Here is a 12,500-nt window from a genome sequence, read left to right on the forward strand (position 1 = left end):
TGCTAATTCACAGTGTAGTTTCAGTGAAGTACAATGGCCTCACTGTAAGACACCGTGTCATTACAGAAAAGACAAACAACAGGTCCACCACCAGTTCTTCATTGAGGTCGCGAAACTGTAGCCTCCGCTGTCCAATAAGGGACGGCGGAAGGCGATCACAATTCTCGCCAATAAACCTGGATGACCCCGGTCATCCCAGTGACCCGCAGCCTGGCCCGTCTGGAGTTAAGGCTGAAGGTAAGATGTGGTTAAAACTGTTCCTGAATCTGGGCTCTCCTCTGCTAGAACATACAAGGTGAAGATTTTGTAGGCAATATTTCTCGAAATTACCCCCCCCCCCAAATTCCCTGATATGCATCATGCCCTCCCCAGCTCTCGGGACCAGTTTCATAGTTGTGCTTCGGTTGCGAAGGAAAAGCTAAATTAGTTTGAAACACGACGAAAGCTATTGTGGGGTTGCATTTTTTTGTTTGAAATTTACATAGGAAATGGCTCAAATGAAAAGAGTTTTGAATGACCTGATCTGAAGTTCCATTCAATGTTTGCATTTATATAAACGGCTGTATACCACGAGTGTACCCCATATACCCTCAATATGTAAGTCTGAGCAAATCAATTTAAGAGCATCATGTATTTCAGACATATAATCCCCCTGATTACTGAAATGTGCGGTCATGGTGCATAAATCACTGACAGTCATGAGTAAGAGATAGTGTGACTCGTCAGAACAGGCCTTGCAGACCTCATGAGTAACGTTACCTCACGATGTCCCTGTCACTCACGATGGCGCTGAGTCTGTTGCTCACGCATGACACGGAAATGAGGTCTTCACTGCTGAGAAAATGCAAGATTTGAATAATAATCTCATCAGGCAAATTCTCAATGTTTACGTCCATCTCAACCTCCGCGTTTTTCTAACTCCAGGGGACCAGGGATTGTGAATCCGCAAATCCGCAAATCCAACACTCCGTTATTTCCTAAATACAAGCACCCGTCAATCGTTTTATTTAATAAAGTCAGTAAATTCTTAATCCTTGAAGATGCTATTCCGCTAATTCATTATGTTGTTCCGTAATGTGGTCAAAAGGCTGCTCAAGATATCTCTGGCTAATTGCTTCATAGTATCAGTAAATATGCACAGTGAAATTGAAGTTCTCATAATGATTATTAAATCATATCGTTATGATTTCATTATATTATGCATTTAAAGTGTATTTCACAGAACACAATTCTATAGTCCGTCCACTTTCAGGAAAATAAAACTGGCAACTGAAGCAGGGTTGGCCGCTTTTCCGTAACAGCATCTCTGCTGTATTCTAAACATTAGTTGATATAAATAACGGATATAAATAATGAAATTGAACTATGCACTATCATAAACGGATGAATATTAGGTTACAGTTACTGTGTGTGTATGGTCAGTCTCATAATTATAGGATTCCCTGGATACTCTATGGGACTGTGGCTTTGCCTTTGCGATGCCAGATGGAAGACCTAGCTGAAATGACATCGAGTGAAATTTCCGCCGCATCGTTCAGTTCGTCACATTAAATCAGTTCATACCAGGATGGTTCAAAGAATTTCCATTTTAAATTTTTTTGAACATGGGAAAATATTTAAATATTGCTTTAAACACTTAATTTGCATCAAACTATCGGTAGTCATAAATAAATCACAAAAATACAGCCTACAGAAAAAAAAAAAAAAAATCCGTAGTGACATCACCATCCGTCGGTCATCTTTTGTTTCCATTTTGAAGACAAATTTCTGTAGAATTCCAGCTCTGGGCTGGAGTCCTCTGATTCGCTAAGTCTCTTTGAGAACAGCAATGTGTTGTTAAGGGCAGCAAATATTGTATATAGAAATCCAAGGATACATAAGCACACGTATTGAGTGAGGTGATTCGAATAAAAAAGAGTTGGTGAATCGTAGTCTTCGACCGTCGGACTGACCTGCTAGTTATTCCTATCCCGAGATTGGAGGGACTGTAGTCTTATAAAGCATTGCTGTTCTGTGCTTAAGTTTACAGTAAATGGTCTGTCATTGGGAAATGTTTCCCTTTCCGATAGCGCTTTTGTGTTTTTCCCTTCACCTTTTATGTTAGATTGAAAGTCAGTCAGATTTACAGATTCTTGGCAATCATCTTATGCTTGCATTTTTAATTAAACAGAATTTCAAGGTCTAATTCCTCTAGTAGAGTATCAGCCCCTTTATCATTTTCACAATGGTCATATATTAGAGTCAATACATATAAAGGAATGAGAAAAGGGGAAAGAAAGAGAATATATGTGTAGTGCTTTACTCCAAGGTCGTCGTTAACCAACTTCAATGATCTTTTCGTTATTGCTCGATGCCGTAAATAACTATTCACACCAGTTTCTACACCAGTGTAATGTGTGACATGAAATGTTCGAAATGTTGGGCTTAAAACAGTGGTCAGAAAAGTTATTCAAGCGTCACAACTGCAATTATGAAGCAGATGTTCACAGACTGCTTTCAAACCAGCAGTCCATAGGGCACCATCCCGCGGGCACCATTTCAAATTTCCTAATGGGGGGGGGGGGTTAATATTAGCATAGCCCCCAACCGATTCCTACTCCAGATTCTATTTCAGAATCGTTCTGAAGCCACATGGATGCCTATAAGGATCTATTATTTAGTAATATGGCCTAAAAATTCACCGTAATTTGCAGTCAACTTCCATCAATTGTCCTGTAATGCAATAAAATAAAATGTTTTTGCTGTAGCGTGGGAGCATATTTTGCTCATTATTTTATTACACATAATTCCCATAAACGTTGCTTATGAAACGAAAGAGTAAATCTGATAAAGGCAATTCTAACCCTTATATTTTGAATGCAGGGAACGAATGATTACCGGTGTAGCAGGATTTTTTTCCTCATGGACTGAAATTCTCTTCAGTCGAAGGTACCGATAGGAGAGTCCATTGATGGCATATAGGACGCTTTGCCCCTTATCTCCCTTTCAAGGGGGATGCCACCCTGCCTAAACCTTCACCTCGCATGTTCTGCCAGGATAAGGCCCGTGCCAAGGATTAAATAGGCACATTTATAGACCTTGGCCCAGGCAGCTACACTTTGGTGACGCACTTTGGTGGTATAAAAAGAGGAATTTCGGATGGGGGAAACAGACCGGTAAACCGGGATTGCATAGCTGATGTGATCTACAAACATTACCGAGTGTTTTAGCTGAAGCTTTCCTCTGTAATTTTCCATTTGTGTTCTCACTGTAACATTTTATCAATGATATTAAATTACAAGAATACCCATTAATTTCAGGCTCTGAAACCTTACCATCATGTAATAGAATGATGAGACTAGTGGGGAAAATTTATATATATATATATATATATATATATATATATATATATATATATATATGTGTGTGTGTGTGTGTGTGTGTGTGTATGTGTGTGTGTGTGTGTGTGTGTGTGTGTATGCGTGTGTGTGTGTGTGTGTGTGCGCGCGCATAGCCTCTGAAAATTTTTGTTTTCGATTTCCTTCGCGATTAGTCCTTCCTTGTGCCACATTACACAGTGAAATCAATTAACGAACTTTTGATGGTTTCCCCGTTTCCTTCCGCTGAGTAGGTTATCTCGAAAGATATAGACGACATGGTTACTGCACTCAATTGCGTTTTTCTTAGCAATGTCTCAGAACTACGGTTGAGTTTTTAAGATTCAGCATATTAAAAGCTATCATAAAGACAGTGGATTTTCATGATGCTATAATTTTCTGTGCCCAACGAGTGTCTTTCCACTTTGTTTCTTGAAAGGTTAGCTTTCAGAGCCTGAAATATTCTTCCTGACAACAACAACAAAAATGCAGAGAAACCCAACTAGTAGATGGTTGGGGAAAATTACAGGGTGTACGAGAACATATGATTATGTTTATAATTTTGTTATTGTTTGTGCTTGCTTGAGTAAGTAGTGTCTCAACTCTGAAACAAGCGATGACCACAGGCAGTCTGCCACATATTTAGCCAAATCTAGTGAGTTTGTAGACCACATGAGATATGTGTTCTCGGTAGCCATTCATTACCTTCATTCAAAATTCCACGGACTGATATTGTGACATATTCCTCTCCCTCTCTCTCTTCCTCCTCCCCCCCCCCTCTCTCTCTCTCTCTCTCTCTCTCTCTCTCTCTCTCTCTCTCTCTCTCTCTCTCTCTCTCTCTCTCTCTCTCTCTCTCTCTCTCTCTCTCTCTCCCTCTCTCTCTCTCTCTCTCTCTCTCTCTCTCTCTCTCTCTCTCTCTCTCTCTCTCTCTCTCTCTCTCTCTCTCTCTCTCTGTCTCTCTCTCTCTCTCTCTCTCCCTCGCTCCCTCCCTCCCTCTCTCTCTCTCTCTCTCTCCCTCTCCCTCTCCCTCTCCCTCTCCCTCTCTCTCTCTCTCTCTCTCTCTCTCTCTCTCTCTCTCTCTCTCTCTAGCGCACACATCCACATACACCTTTCATCCATTCTGAACTCCTAAGCCCTTTCTTTCTATCACACATTTCTTCCTCTTTTTGCCTTCCCTCTTTCTGGTCCAACATAAGTATCATCCGTGTCCCTGTCCACAGCTGGGTTATCCGAATTTTCTGGCTCTGATCGACTCATTCCACTCTGAACTTATTTTCAGGCTTGTGTGCCATAACTCTGTCAGTGTCTGGAAAACAATTTAAAGAAATATCAGTGGATTGCTGATGAAAGTGATAATGATAATGATAGTAATAATAGCAATAACACTAACGACAATAGTAATAATAACAATAACAATAAGAACTTTGACAATACTTGCAATGACTATGATAGTAATGATGACAATGGTGATAATAGTGTAGTGATGCTATTTCTATAATCATCATGATCTTGTTAGTGTTATAATAACTATTGTTATTATCATGATCATTATTATTGTCATTTTTATTATAATCATTACTGCTATCATTATTATTGTTATTATTATTATTATTTTCATTAGAAGCAGTAGTAGCAGCAGTAGCAGTATTGTTGTTGTTATAAGTATTATGTTGTTAATATTATTACTATCAATGTATTATTACCATTGTTATTATTATTATTATCATTATTATTATTATTATTATTATTATTATTATTATTATTATTATTATTATTATTATTATTATCATTATTATTATTATGATTGTTATTAACATTATCAATATTATTATTATTATAATTATTATTATTATTATTATTATTATTATTATTATTATTATTATTATTATTATTACCCTTGTTGTTCTTGTTATGATAGAAATTAGTTATAATTTCTAATATTATTAGTATAATACTAATACTAATAATATTAATAATGATAATAGTAATTTTTATCATAACAAGAACAACAAGAAAGAGAATATTAGTATCAGTATTATTGTTATAATTAAATTGATAATAATGATGAAACTGTTAACGAATATAATAATGAGGATAATAATGATAATTGTAATAACGATGGTAATAATGATAACAATAATATTAGTAATGATAGTTATAATAATGATAATAATAATAATATGGATAATTATAACTATAATAATGATAGTAATAATAATAATGATGATAATAATGAAAGTAATAATGATAATGATCATATTGATAGTGATAATAATAAAAGTAATAATAATAATGATAAAAGTAATAATAAAGATGATAATAATGACAATGAAGATGATGATGATGATGACGATAATAATAATAATAATAATAATAATAATAATAATAATAATAATAATAATATTATTATTAATAATAACAATAATAATAATAATGAAGCTGGTGATGATGATAATGATAATGGTAATAGTCATGATAATGATAATGGTAATAATCATGGCAATGATGAGAATGGTAATAGTCATGATAATGATATTAATAATAATAATAGTAATGAAGATGATAATGATGATGATAGATATAATAATGGTGGTAATAATAATAACAATAATGATAATATATGATAATGATAATAATGATAGCAACAATAATGTTAATAATTATTATAATAAAAGAAATGATAATAATTTGACAATAATAATAATATTAACAATAACATTAGCAATGATGATGATAATGATAATAGCAATGATAATCACAAGAATTTCAGTAATAATATCATTATTAGTATTATTGTCTTTATCACCATCATCACGAGGAGAGGGAACACCTATGATGTTGATAAAAAGAAAGTAAGCAGAAGGAAAAGGGATTGCAAACATCAATTGGGAATATAACTACAAAGAGCACCAAAGTCAGTAATGATATCTACGAGAACAATAGATATAAAAAAATAATAAAACATAAATTCTTGGTAATAGATGACGCCTAGATAGAATAAGGATAAAAATTATATTAGGGACCCTTACATATCGGGTCCCTCGAATGTTATAGTACTGCTCCCTGCCTCTTCCCTCGTTCTTTCAGAGCCGCAAAGGTATGGGAGCAGAGTGATCTCCTCGCCGTCTCTCTTTTCCTCTCATCGTTGTTAATTCAAAGTGAATATACCGCCGTGAATGTGAGAAATATATCGTGCAATAGTGTGGGAGTGAACCAGTGTCGTTTACAACGCCGATGGGCCTCGGTTCAGATAGATATTCAAGGATTGAAAACCACGTCACGAGTTGAAGGGAATCTTGTTTGTTTTTCAGATGGTGAACCACAGGCTAAAGCGCGTGCAGAGCAAGCGGTACTCCACGCCCAGGAGGCCCTACGAGAAGTCCCGCCTCGACCAGGAGCTGAAGGTAAGGCTCGAGGAAGTGAAGAAGTGAAATTATCCGATTCTGTGGAACTTGGCTTTCGGAGTCTGGTCCGCGGGTCTCGTCTGCGGTCGCCACTCGTTCCAGGCGATGTTGCGTCGCCAGGCGCGAGTCTTGGCTCGATTTATCCGCCGGATACTACATTTTTAACATGTGCTTGGCAAAGTCCCCGGCGAAGTGAAATTGCATCTAACTTTTCCATTATCATTTTGGGGTTTGTCGCGTCTCCATGAATGGCGTTGCATTTGGGCATGCAAGGGCCACCGATGGCAGGGCGTGCGGCCGGCGGATTCCTCCACGAATTCAGCACCGACCGTAAAGAATGTTTGAATAACGCTTTTTATCCACCATGATAAAATATACACTATTTTTTCAATGTCTTTAAAACCTATAAATATAAAACAAACACTGACACAAATATCTCTTAACTTACCACATGTCACACCGCGCACACTACTTGCTAGGTCCTTATACGTCAAGAGCTTACCGGAAAGTGTTCAAGTAATGAACATTGTTTTTCCGACATGGGAGGCAATTAACCCATTCGTCCCGGGTGTCACATATGAGACACAGGGAAAAAATAAACAGTGTCGGGCTGCCCGCCAGTGCGATGCTGTCTCGGAGCCGTGCTCCGAGGCAGAAGCGGCGCGCGGCTGGGTGGGCGGACAGACTCCGGGGAGGCTCCGCCCGCCGATTTTGTAGCTGCCCGGATTTTTTAAATTTTGGCTACAAAATGTACCCGGCGCGAGTGGGTTTAAGGGAAAGAGGCAGTAACGTCATTCCATTATTAACAGTGAATCTACGTTATGATAACGAAATTATGAATCATAAAATATATATTACAAAGGACAATACTTAAATGTATAAGCATTAAAGGAAGAGCGGAAATGTTGGTAGAAATAGTATTAAGTAATGGATTAAAATATTAGTAATCGGTAATGCTTCCACGTTGGTTGAAAGTAGTGCAAAGGAAGCGTGACATTTAGAGAACGTGGGTATTGAAAAAGGAAATACAGTAAACTAGACACATCTAGTTTCGACTCCGTCTCTACGCAGAGCATAGCGGCGTTTTTTTTTTTTTTTCCATTTAATGGTAAATATAAGTCCTGCGCAACTTATTCTAAGTTCCATCCCACTCTATTTTTTCCGCTCTATAACATGGCGGTGTCCATTTCTCTCTATCTACGTGCGTCCATCTCCGTAACCTCTACCATTGATTTCCTTATTACACTATCCTTTTCACCAAGAAATTGGTTACAAATCCCCATTAACCATTCTTTCTTACAAATTGCCATAAGCTTTCTATCAAACCCAACCAATTATATTCAATATTAGAAACCTCTATGAAGTCGCAATGAAAATTTAAAGAATTCTATACAGTATAGATGCACTCACCAAAGACCCCAACTCCACATCAAAAAGTTTATTCATCTAAGTTGCCATGACTGGGCGTGCTAGAGGGGTGAAAACATTTTCACCTTGGTATGCATGGCAAGATGGAGCTGAAACCCAGGGGCACCAGGTAGATACTTTTTCCTTCATGTGGTGTTTCCATTGGTGTCTGCAAATTATTTCTTGTATTAACTACAACTTTGTACTTCTAGAAGAATATTCTATTTGCCCTAAAGATTAACCAATAAGATGACTAAGGATGTTCATGCTGGTCATTCTATTGTGGATATGTGTACCCAGTGTCACCATGAGATTCAGTGGTCCAGTATGACTAAATAGTAGGATCAAACTTTTTAAATGATTAAATATTGCGGGAGTAAATGTAAGGTGTGGCAGATAGCCCCGTGTGTCTGAGAAGGCCTTGCGTTAATTGTCCAAATTGGTAGTGACCTAGGTATTTGGCTTGGCTTCATCCTGCTAGAGGATTTTCCTTTAATTGTAGTGTTACTGTTTGTCTGAAACTCCCCTGTACCCCCTATTTATTAGCACTTCGTACCTATAGTAAATAGACATTAAGAATTCTTCCTGTGTTGAGGGTGTTGTGGACTTTCAGCTGTGATATGCAGCGGGCATTTTCATCCTTTGCTGATAAATTAGGCTGCTGCAGCTTACTGTTTATTCCATTTCTTTCTCTATAAGACAGCACTGTCCATTTCCCTCTCCGCGTCGCTCTTGGTTTCTTGTACTATTATTTCTGTACAAACGACTGCACCTTTTTATCATCTATAAAAATGTTGTATTCAGCTTGCCCTAACTGTCTATACTGTCAAGATTAACCTGTTTATACATCTTCAGTCAAAATATTGAATAACCCATGCAAAACAAGCCTTCAAGAAATGTACATCACAAAGATTGATGGAATAAGTTGTTAATTTTCCATGGATTTTGATTAATCCATTGTGCTAGGTAATCAGTGTTCTAGATTACTCTTCTGAATAAGTACATTTTACAAAGTGATACTACAATGAACACCTAATCTTGGCTATATCTGATTGATATTGACATGGAGTATTTTAAAAATAAAAATTATACTTGGCAAAAGTAAAAACAAAGGGTGAACAGGTGAGATAGATATGACCAATAATTGAATCCTTTATGACTGCACTTGTGGGTCCATTTCTATTTAAGCTAGTCAAAATTAGTGAAGATGGCCATCTACAGCTTAGAGCAGTTGGTTCCCAACCTTTGTCGTTCTGACCCCCAATCAATATAATTATATCTGTAACCCCATTTAATGTTGGGTTATTACTAGTTCTAGTAGTGTAACGTTGTCAATAGCTGAAAGACAACGCTTTTTCCAGATGGCTCTCAGAAGCAATATGAACCTCTTAACTTTATTAGATTTTTGCACTCGGTTTAGATGAACCTAACCATGATTTAATTTTCCCTTTATCCATAGCTTCTGGGAGAGTATGGGCTACGTAACAAGAGGGAATTATGGATTGTCAAGATGCTCTTGGCCAAGATCCGAAAGGCTGCCCGAGAGCTCCTAACCCTTGATGAGAAGGACCCAAGAAGGCTTTTCCAAGGTAAGTTGACATGTAAAGAGTTGGAACAATTATGTAAAAGTAATTGCAGTTTTGCACAGGTTTGGCGAATCACTAAAAAGTGAAGGCATAATTAGGGACAGTTATTCTAGTTTACCTTCGAGTGAAGTACAAGTATCATTCTTGTACTCATTACTTTAGGTCACATGTATCCCAATGTCTCCCATGTCTATAGTGCTTCAGCAGAGGCCGACAAAACTTTGTATATTTTAGTGAGGTCAAGATCATCTGCCAGTTTATCATTTAGTATGGAAGCAGTCTTATTATTCTCATGAAACTAAGGCTTTGAGTTTCTCCATAGGTAATGCTCTGCTTCGTCGCTTGGTTCGTACTGGTGTCCTGGAGGAATCCCGCATGAAGCTTGATTACGTGTTGGGTCTGAAGAATGAGGACTTCTTGGAACGTCGCCTGCAGACACAGGTCTTCAAGCTTGGACTGGCTAAGTCCATCCATCACGCACGTGTCCTCATCAAGCAGGGCCACATCAGGTAAATCTTAATGTTATTACAGAAGGATTATGCAAGAACCATCTAAATAATTTTTATGAATAGTAATTGGAATTGTGGGGAGATACCAGATGGATTTTGTTTACTTACAGGTGAGACCATATGTGACTTCATTGGTCAACCCTCCCTCAGTATACATTTGGTATATTCATGTTCAGTTATTTCTAGAGGCCACTTGACTAGGTATATCCTAGCAACGTCTCATTTAATTGCGATGATACTACGGCCCACATTAACCTTAGTGAAGCTTGAGCTTCCTGTGATGGTGAGCTGCTTTTTCCATGTTTTCGGAAACAAAGGCATTTTAGACCTGTAGTTTGAAAACTAAGGAGTAAATTTTGTTTTCTAAATATTCTCTTCTAATTGCTTAAGATTTACAAAAAAAAAAATATGTATTTCAGTACCTACTTTTAAATAAATTTCATTTGGAGATGAAAGTAGTAATAAAGTGAATGATGTAATATGAAGTGCAATGTAATACAGATCTACTTATGCTTGAGTTCAGGAACATGTTATAATGAACTGATTTTTTACTTCGATCAGGGTGCGCAAGCAGGTCGTGAATGTACCCTCATTCATTGTACGTCTAGACTCCCAGAAGCACATTGACTTCTCCCTCAAGAGTCCATTCGGTGGTGGACGCCCAGGCCGTGTCAAGAGGAAGAACCTCCGTAAGGGAAGCGGAAAGGCTGATGAGGGCGATGGTGAATCTGATTAGATCCGTGGTTTCCTGTTGCAATAAAGGAAGGGAACTATAAAAAGTTTCTTTATCACTTTATAAAATATGGCCCTGGATGGTTTCTTATTAGTGTTAAATGAACTTCATTAATCATCAAGATGATTGTCTCAAGACAGGGAACATACCTCTTGAATTGTCCTGTCCTCATGACTTGAATCAGTGGTTCCCAAACTTTTCCTGGCTCATGGTCCCCAGTGTACAGATGATTTGACATGGTCATACAGATTTGAAAAGTTAATGAAATGCTCAGAATACCAATTTTGTCACCCTCCCACATACCGCCCCCCCATAACCCTCCCTGCCACCCAGATCTTTCCTCTGTTCACATGGGAAATCCATAACTGGCATGATTGTATTATGGAACTTGTCAACCAGCAAAACCTTTAACCAAAGCCTGTGAAGCTTAATTTTGTAAATATATGGACTTCAAAAGGATTTAGTTGGATGTCCTATGAAACAAAAACAAACAAACAAACAAAAAAAATAATAATAATGGGGAGGGGATGAGGTGGGGCTTGGGAGACGGACAGACTGTAACTCAATGCTGGGATCCACCCTGCCTCAGCCTGCGAATCTATCTATTTTGTCATGTCTGTAGAAGCTAATCTAAGTAATAATGGTATAGGACTTTTGCTGGCCTCTGGGAGGAATAGTGTAGCACTAGTGCCACTGCATTACACGATGCGAGCAAGCAGGGCGTTTTACAGTCTAGCTAGTCCCTGTCTTTGAATCAGTCTGAAACCGTTCCGGTACAAGTATTAAGAGGCATGAGGTTGGGCAGGAATAGGTTTGCCAGTGTAGTCAGTCAGGGAAGAAAGTGCACTAGCTTGGGACGTAGATGTAACTGTCACAAGGCAGCGAAAGGAAACTGGCTACTTGTTTTCGGAGACATTGTTAGAACAAAGACCGTATTAGACCTTAGGCCTGCAAGGGTCCGGGTAACTGGGAAAGTAAAAAAATAAATAAATAAAAAATAATGGAAACCTACAGCAAGTAACTGCCTATTTAACCAGATAGATAAATTGACATCTGCCGATCAGACAGTGAAATGGGTGGTCTACAGGGTCATGAACGGTTAGAGGGGCACGCACTTTCCCAAAAACTATCACGCGAATCCAAAAAACAAACCCAGCCTTTCCTACCTAATATTTATGCCCTAGACCAGGGAAGACCCCCTGTACCCCCCCCCCCTTTATTAGCACTTCGTGCCTTTTATATAAAACAGACATTAAGAACTCTGGCTGTGTGAGGATGTTGGTGACTGTCTCTGAGCGTTGCTATGCTTCTGACATTTTACATGGCCGCTCATAAAATGTTGCAGTATAGTGGATCATCTACCAAGTTTTTCGGCCAAAAAATTGCACCTTGCCAATTTCGATTTGTATGCATTTCCAAAGTTTTGGGGTCTCCGAATCTCCCCTGATTTTTTTAAGGTGGTAGAAGCCACTTTCGAGGTCTAGCGAAATATGATTTTTCACCTT

The 12,500-nt window shown here is 38.1% G+C and overlaps 2 protein-coding genes across 7 annotated transcripts in view; one reads left to right on the plus strand and one right to left on the minus strand.

The window, feature by feature from the left end:
- Positions 1 to 929, minus strand: part of LOC113804042 (F-box/LRR-repeat protein 18) — a 13,732-nt gene extending 12,803 nt beyond the window's left edge. For 2 of the 4 annotated variants that reach the window (XM_070121211.1, XM_070121210.1), the window contains exon 1: positions 760 to 929. In XM_070121211.1, coding sequence (XP_069977312.1) covers positions 760 to 896 — 137 coding nt within the window. In that variant the 5' untranslated portion in view covers positions 897 to 929. Of the gene's footprint in view, positions 220 to 759 lie in introns of those variants that run through there. The other 2 variants (XM_070121209.1, XM_070121212.1) reach the window with 2 other exon arrangements.
- A 5,459-nt stretch (positions 930 to 6,388) lies between these two features.
- On the plus strand, positions 6,389 to 11,041 carry RpS9 (ribosomal protein S9). 3 transcript variants are annotated; one of them, XR_003477184.2, is made up of 6 exons: positions 6,427 to 6,453; positions 6,668 to 6,760; positions 9,627 to 9,756; positions 10,076 to 10,262; positions 10,373 to 10,545; positions 10,824 to 11,041. XR_003477184.2 is itself a non-coding variant. In XM_027373886.2 (5 exons), exons 2-5 carry the CDS (start codon positions 6,668 to 6,670, stop codon positions 10,996 to 10,998), a joined length of 585 nt encoding a protein of 194 aa, XP_027229687.1. In that variant the 5' UTR covers positions 6,389 to 6,453; the 3' UTR covers positions 10,999 to 11,041. The 3 variants fall into 3 exon arrangements, 2 of the variants coding, with proteins under 2 accessions (XP_027229687.1, XP_027229688.1); XM_027373886.2 differs by lacking the exon at positions 10,373 to 10,545 and having other exon boundaries at positions 6,389 to 6,453; XM_027373887.1 differs by lacking the exon at positions 10,373 to 10,545 and having other exon boundaries at positions 6,442 to 6,514.
- Positions 11,042 to 12,500: the final 1,459 nt, after the last annotated feature.

This window comes from Penaeus vannamei, chromosome 4 (genome assembly GCF_042767895.1).
Source record: "Penaeus vannamei isolate JL-2024 chromosome 4, ASM4276789v1, whole genome shotgun sequence".
Lineage (NCBI taxonomy): Eukaryota > Metazoa > Arthropoda > Malacostraca > Decapoda > Penaeidae > Penaeus > Penaeus vannamei.